We start from the raw sequence: 8,018 nt of genomic DNA on the forward strand, positions 1-8,018 counted from the left end.
GTTTTAATTAAGTAATATTCATCATTTAAAAAAACCCAGCATACTCAGTTACACTGGATGGCTAAATCAAACTATTACCTAGCAGTGTAAACTTAAAAAGATTTCATTTTGGTACTTTTTTCCTCATCTTTAAAATAGTGATAGGAACACCTGAGTTTGTAAGGTTGCTATGGGTAATTCAAGAGATAATATCAAGGAAATTCTGGACACATGGACTAATATTGTTAGAAATAAATGTAGCTGTTATTTATTTTTGCTCAGAATAAATATAACAAGAATGATATTCAGGTTTTACCAAAGGGTAATAATTTTAGATGCTTTTCTATTTAAAGTTAACTCTACATAGTGAAGATAACCTGAGTTCCATCTGAATGCTAATATTCACTCCATCCTCAAATACAGTTCTTCCAGCAAGTACTACACTTGGGAATCAAGTTGTTCACCTTTCTCTACAAACCTTACATATTAAAATTTCAAGTGAAGCTGGTCACTCTAATTCTAAAGAAGACTTCATGTTTTAATAAGCATCCTTTTCCAAATAAACTCATCTCCACATCTTGGATGTGGAAAATTTGAATACAAAAGAAGAACCAGCCAGGCGAAGGTTGACTCAAGCCTATAATGCTGACTACTCAGGAGACAGATCTGATGTTTGTGATTCAAAGTCAACCTAGGCAGGAAAGTCATCAAACTGTTATTTTCAATTAACCACCAAAAGTCAGAAGTGGAGCTGTGGTATAAATGATAGAACACTACCCTTGAGCAAAAAAAAAGATCAGAGATAGCATGTAGGCTGTCCAAAAAGAGGAATCAGAGCACTTGCCAAAGTATATAAATACAATTATATTTATGACAACTTCAATCCAGAAATTTAACAGGGTTCCAGGTGAATATTCTCAATTCAGACCACTGCAAATAATAAGGAAAAATACGCATTGCATACATTTTTATTCACATTTACCTAGGTTAGTGCTTCTCTGGCTTTCATTGATCAGTCTAATACTGCCTAAATATCAGAATAGGAAAACAGGTTTCCTGCTTTTTCTCACAATCACTCTTCACTAGATAATATATTTACCCATATATGTGATAAGTATTCACATGTAAATGTGTAAATCATAGTATACTTTAGAATCTCTGAGGTCCTACTATGCTATGAGCTATGTTTGAAGCAAATACAAGAAAGATGAGATCAGATTGAGTTAAATATATGAATGTTAAAATGAATGAACACCACTGCAGTAAAAATGCTGAGTCCAAAAGGGTAAAACAATGCAACAGCAATACTCCCAAGACACTATGTTGGAAATAAACACTACAATTTGGGGGAGAGGAGAGTGGAGGAGGGGTGGGGGAGGGTGGGGAGGGAAAAGTGGGTAAAAAACAAGGGAGGGTGGGACTGGGAAGGTGGCTCAGTGGTAGAGTGCTTGCCTTGCATGCATGAGGCCCTGGGTTCAATCCCTCAGCACCACATAAGCAAAAAGACAAAAGCTGGAAGTGGCACTGTAGCTCAAGTGTTAGAGTGCTAGCCTTGAGCTGAAGAGCTGAGGGACAGCGCCCAACAGAATTCAGGCCCCACGACTGGACCAAAAACAAAAACAAAAAAAAAAAAAACAAGGGAGGGGTAACACTGTTCCACAAGAAATGTACTCACTACCTTCCTTATATAACTGTAACCCCTCTGACATCCCCCTTGTAATAAAATTTAAAAAAAATTTTTTTAAATCCTGAGTCCAAGTATTGCTGCTTTGAAAGAGAGTGCCAACTTATGTGATTAATTGCCTCAATAGTTAAATTTGGGCCTGGTGAAGTAGCACACACTTATAATCTAGCTCACACTTATAATCTAGCTATCATTCCTAGCTTCCTAGGAAGTGAAGATGGGGGATGGACGTTTAGGAGACTCTATCCTAACCAATGGCTGGGCTCAGTGGTACACACCTGTCATCACAGCTATGGGAGAAGCACAATTGCTGTGCTACTACAAGCACTTTATGCCCAGCACAAGTAGAAGAATGGCAGTTCGGGCAGGCCAGGGCATAAATGAACCTCTACCTCAAAAACAACCAACACAAAAAGAGGCTGAAAACATGGCTTAATTCCCAGGATGGGGTAAGGGTGGGATTTAAATTTTTTCTAGAAAATCCCTTATGGGAAAAATTAATAAATGTAGATAGCCAGTTTACGTGTCAGGCTCTATCTTAGGAAATGGTAAGTCACCTTCCTTATTTCAGTAACTTTCCTTCTCTTTATCTATACATTATTTTCTTTTTTACTTTCTTGCTTTTTCAAGTTTGTATTGACATATAACTAAATTCAAATGTTCATGTAGTAGCTCCTGGCTTCTTTCCATTGACAGTTCCTTTTCTTTGGTTCCCAACTCACTTTATTACCACATGCCTGCCTTACCAATCCCACTCTCTTGTATTTTACTCAAGACATTTGAAATGTTATGCCACTTGCAAATGTCTTTTTAAGTATTACAATAAAATGAACTTTACATGTGGAATTAACATTATTTGGTTCTTTTTCCATTCAGCCTTTCCAGATCCTCATTATTCTCAAATTATGATGATTTTTTTTAAAGTCCTTCCAAACAATACGTAAGGAAAAGGAGGCAAAAATTTCCTCTAAGTAAGATGCATATCATAAATTCTCTGGGTTGAAAAAGCATAAAATTTAAAATGTGCTAGCTTGTATTTAAGATTATTTTCCTGGGTTTTTAAGTTTTCAAGATACAAAAGGTCATCATAATTTAAATTTTTATTTTCAAATCTCTTACAGCATATAAGCAAGCAGAAACTATTAAGTCTATATAATAGTAATCTCACCAGTTTCCCAAAATCTAGTATCATCTAACTCCAACCACATAATTGCTGTGTCTTAAAGATAGACATACAAAGCTGGGAGCTAGTGACTCACACCTGTAATCATAGCTATTCAGGAGACTGAGATCTGAGGATCAAGGTTCAAAGCCAACCCAGGCAAGAAAGTCCATGAGACTCTAACTTCCAATAAACCACTAGAAAACCAGAAGTGGCACTGTGGTTCAAGTGTAGAGCGCTAGCCTTGAGCTGAAGTGCTGAGGGACAGTGCCCAGGCCCAGAGTTCAAGCCCCCCACCACCACAAAAAAAAAAAAAGAAAAAAGATAGACATACAAGATGGGGTTTGGTTACCAAACACAAGTGGTTCTCTAGAAGTAGTTTTCAATTCTAGGCTACTATAAGTACATTATTATTTGGGGATGCAAAATTAATTCCCCTAATGTCTAAGGAAAAATAAAGTATACTGATGCTATATTAGCAGTAGGTTACTCAGTGGAGTATTTTACCTTAGGAAGCACCTTGCTACTCCTCATGTTCCCCATATGTAGAACAGTTAAAAATTTATCTTTTTCCTGTCCCCAACATTAGAACCTTCATTTTTCAGTGACTCTGTTATATATGCATTGGTCTACTATTTATTGTATTCAGAAAGCCTTTTACAGATCCCAGACTCTTCTACTTAGGACACTGTTTTCAGGCCAAAACACCCACTGCCTTAATAAAATTCCCCCACAAGAGTCAGTTCTAATTAACTCTTACTAATTCTGCATATCCTCTGTATTTATTCAATGTAACGCTGAATAGGTTCTGTATTCAAGTTTTAACTACCCACTTTTCTGGGGGATGGAAGGAGCCTTTCATATTTAGTCTAAAATATTTAGTATAGTCTCCAAAACATGCAGTAGACAATAAAACTCCTGGTTAATACTTACACTAACAAGTTGTGAGAAAAAAAGAGCGATAAAATATATTTAGTACACGAAAATGCCTACTCCGTCTAAGTGTGTCTATCGTATCCTTCCTATATTGTATTTCAGGAAAATTGAAGAGAAATATAGAGATGTAGCAAGAAGAAAAAAAAAAGGAAAAAAAGACCACCATCACAAAACTGCTGCCAGGCAATACAATAATAACCACCAATGTCTGAACTACAGTAAAAATGGATGGGAAACCTGTCCAGTACTACCACCAGTCTTAAAAAAAAAAATGTCTTTCTAAGCTTGAAGGCGTAGTGAGGGGTAGAGAGCTCACATCTGACGTTCAAAGTCCTGGGTTCCATGCCAGCCACCCCTCCATCTCGGAAACATAGAAAGAAAGCAGAAGTAAGATCACCTTCCAGCATTGCCAGTCGTGGTGTTATGCGGGGGTGGGGAGGGGGGTAGCACACCCAGGTGAAATTCCTAAAAAGTTTTCCCCCTTCTGCAGACTGATGAAGAAAAGGAAATAACCCGGCTGTTCGGACACGCACCCGATACCAGACGAGCCCACGGACGGACGGAAGGGCCGGGCTGACGGGGAACAGGCGCGAGGCCAGCACCGAGGCCCGCACCCGAGGCCTGCACCCGAGGCCGGCACCGAGGCCGGCACCGAGGCCGGCACCCAGGGCCCGGGCACCCGAGGCCGGCACCCAGGGCCCGGGCACCCGAAGCCGGCACCGAGACCGGCACCCAGGGCCCGGGCAGCTCCGCGCCGGCACCCGAGGCCGGCACCGAGGCCGGCACCCAGGGCCCGGGCAGCTCCGCGCCGGCACCCGAGGCCGGCACCGAGGCCGGCACTCAGGGCCCGGGCAGCTCCGCGCCGGCACCCGAGGCCGGCACCCAGGGCCCGGGCAGCTCCGCGCCGGCGCTCCGGGCCGCCTCGGCCCCGCCGCCGCCTCCCTCCGCGCCCCTCGCGCGGGCCCGCGCCCGCACGCCTCGCCCGGGGCCCGGCGCCCCGCGCCCACACGCGCCCCGGTGCGCCCGGCCTCCCGGCAGGAAAGGGTCAGCGAGAGGACGCCGGCCCCGGGCCGCCTCCGCCTCCTCCTCCGGGATTCGGGCCGCACGGACTCCGCAAAAGCGGAGGGACCTGAAAGCTTGAAGAAGAAACCTGACAGTTCTGTTACCTGGACGGAACTCGGGACACCGCCGCGGCCGCGGTCCTCGCCGCTCCGGTCCCCAACAACGCCTGCCTCAGCGCCGCTGACATTGAGGCCGCCGCCATCTTGCCGTCGGCAAACACCGGGATGTAACGACGGGTCCGCGCGAGGGACTAACTTCCTTCGCTCTCAAGCCCGTGCAATCCTAACGCGCTGCAACCCTGGAGTGCTTTGTTTTCCTTTTAATACTGAGGTTTAGACAGGAGTTCAAAAGTATGGTTGAAAGAGATAAGAAGAAAGATGCAGAGGCCAATTTATTTAAAAAAAAATTAATCATTGTTAGTTAGTAGGGCTGATTATTTACACTGGTTCTGAAAAGACCAAAAGAAAATATTTGAACATTTAAACACCTGCAACTCATAATTTTTCAAAGAGCACAGAATATCCGGGGCTGGGCTCACTGGCAGAGCCCGAGGGCTCTTTGAGAAACCAGACTAGTACTTTCCCAAAGTGTTGCCAGATTCAGTTTGCAAGCCCTCAGATCAGAGCTGTATTTAGTTTGATGTTTTATAGTTATGATGATAATATTTTTCCACACGAAAAATCTGGCCTGGCAAAGGAGTTTTCTTTTTCTGTCTCCTTCCTTCCTTTCTTCCTTCCCTCCTTCCTTTCTTTTTCTTTTTTGATGTAAGGACTTGTATGAAACCCAATGGAACATAATGCTTTTTAAATGTTTAATGTTGTTTTTGATACACATAATTGAACATATTTTGAGTTATGAGTGTATACTTGATATGTGTATACATTGTTTAGTGAACATAATATTCAGTGTTAAGGTTACCAAACAATAACATCTTACTCTGTCCGGAATGTGTGACCATAATCCATAAAAACACTACATCCTAAATGGGTGACTATAATCCATAGACATCAGGATTATTATTGTCCTTATTATTATAATTGTTTTGGTACTAGGACTGAAACTAAGGCCTTGTGCATGCCATAAATACATTCTACCACTAATACATGTCTGTAGCCCTCAAAATATTATTCATTCTTAGTACATATAAAACAAATGTTGGGAACATGTTTGAATCGTAGACTGCTCACCTGAAAGAACAATGATTTACTATGGATTATAAAAAATGAAATGGAGGTTATTTTGTTTTTTAAACAGATTTGTTTGAGAAAGAATATTCCTGCTTTCAAAACCAAGAACATGCAAACATTAATTAAATTATAACGATTAAAAAGAGGATGAAGAATAACTTGATTCTGTATTATGACCAACTAAAGGATTTACTTAGAAGAAAGGTGGAAAAAAGAAAAAGGTAAGAAAATCTACATGAAGCAAGGCAAGTGAGAGAGACAAATGGCCAGAGGGATGTTTTTTCTTCCAGCCTTTTCATTTTGAAATGATGGAATTATAGGAAATTACAGATACAATACAGAGAGGTTTTGTGTACCTGTCACCCAGTTTTCCTGATTGATTACATATTATATAACAAAAAAAAACAAGCTCAAAGCTAAGAAATTGATGTGGATAGAGGGTACAGTCCTGTGTAACTCTATCACGCATGTCAATTTTTCCCCTATCAAAATGATAAAGTTTTCCAACACAACAAAGTTCTCCGTAGGGCTACTGTACCTTCTCAACCCTTGGCAAAGGTTATTTCCATTTTTATAATTTTTACACTTTGAGGATAGTCTTATGCAATGAGTGACCTTTTCAGATTGGCTTTTTGAATTCAGAATAATGCCCTTGAAATCCATCCAAGTTATTCCAAGTTAAAAGTTGGCCCTTCCTTATTACTGAGTAGTATTCCACGCTATGTACAAACCACAAGTTGTAAAGCATTTACCTACTATAGCACATGTCATCAGTTCTTATTCAGAGCTATTACATGAGCAGCTATGTACAGGTTTTTGTGCAACAAATTTTTATTTTTCTGAGATAAATGCCTCAAAATGAGATTGCTAGGTCACAAGCTATGTATTTATTTAGTTGTTATTGTTGTTTTCCAGTACTGGAGATCTACCCAAGGTCTCAGAAACATAGTCTTCTACTGAACTATATCCTCAGTATCCTAATAATTTTTTTTTTAAAAAGAGACAGTCTTACTATACTGTTTAGGTTGGCTTCCAGTTCATTACCATCCAGCTTCAGCCTCTTGGGTATTGACAAAGCTTTTCATTCATTTAATGTCCTTAAACTTTATTTCTCAAATGATATTCTGAAGAATGCTAATTTTAGAGTATAATAGATGTTCTTGAAACAATGATTCATGTTAATATGTGCCTAACTAGGCTGTTTACAATGTCCTTGCAGCAATTCTTAATTCCTCTTTTTCATTTATTGTTCACTTAGTTTTTCAAACAGATCCAGAATTTGACTCTGTCTCCTGCTTCTACGCTACTACTGAGATCCAAGTCACTACAACTTCTTGGATAGATTTGTCAATAACCACTTAACAGTTTCCACACAGCAAACACAGGTATTGAAATAGAAGTCAAATCAAGTCACTGTGTTTTAAACACTCCCATGGGCTAAAGACCTTATTACAACATTTATACTCTACACAGTAGCTGGCAGTATAGCTTAGTGGTACACAAAGTATAGTTTAGTGCACTTGCCTAGTATGAGTAACCGTTGGGTTTAGTTCCAACACTACAGAAAAAAAAAAAAACATCTTAAAAGGCTCACTGACTTCATTGATTGCTCTTGTCACCGCATTCTAGACTCATTCATCTCTCTGATACTTCTGGAATATACCATCCACATCTCTATCTGTAGGCCTTTGTACTTGATGTTCCCTATGCCTAAGATCTGGAATATTCATTTCCTATCTCCCTCCCCACAGAGTGCCTCATGGGTCTTTGTTCATAGGTCATCTTCATAGGCTAGCTCTTCCCAACTGCCTTTGTCTACAATCTTGACTCCACCCTAGCTATTTCAACATGTCTTTCCTGCTTTATTTTTTTCTACTTATCGATTTTATGTATCACTGCCTTATTAAATTTCTATGATTAATATAAATGGTAAAATAAGAGCAAAAAAAATCCTTTCATAAATACAATCAGTCTTCCTCTAGCTTGGACTTAACTTTTCCTTACCTTC

At 40.4% G+C, this 8,018-nt stretch overlaps 1 protein-coding gene across 1 annotated transcript in view; it reads right to left on the bottom strand.

The window, feature by feature from the left end:
• Positions 1 to 5,064, bottom strand: part of Ndufs4 (NADH dehydrogenase (ubiquinone) Fe-S protein 4, 18kDa (NADH-coenzyme Q reductase)) — a 70,064-nt gene extending 65,000 nt beyond the window's left edge. The window contains exon 1 of the mRNA XM_013018659.1: positions 4,928 to 5,064. Within this exon, the coding sequence (XP_012874113.1) occupies positions 4,928 to 5,025 (98 nt within the window). The 5' untranslated portion in view covers positions 5,026 to 5,064. The remainder of the gene's footprint in view (positions 1 to 4,927) is intronic.
• Between the last annotated feature and the right edge of the window lie 2,954 nt (positions 5,065 to 8,018).

Source organism: Dipodomys ordii, unplaced genomic scaffold, assembly GCF_000151885.1.
Source record: "Dipodomys ordii isolate 6190 unplaced genomic scaffold, Dord_2.0 Scaffold41, whole genome shotgun sequence".
NCBI classification, from domain to species: Eukaryota; Metazoa; Chordata; class Mammalia; order Rodentia; family Heteromyidae; genus Dipodomys; species Dipodomys ordii.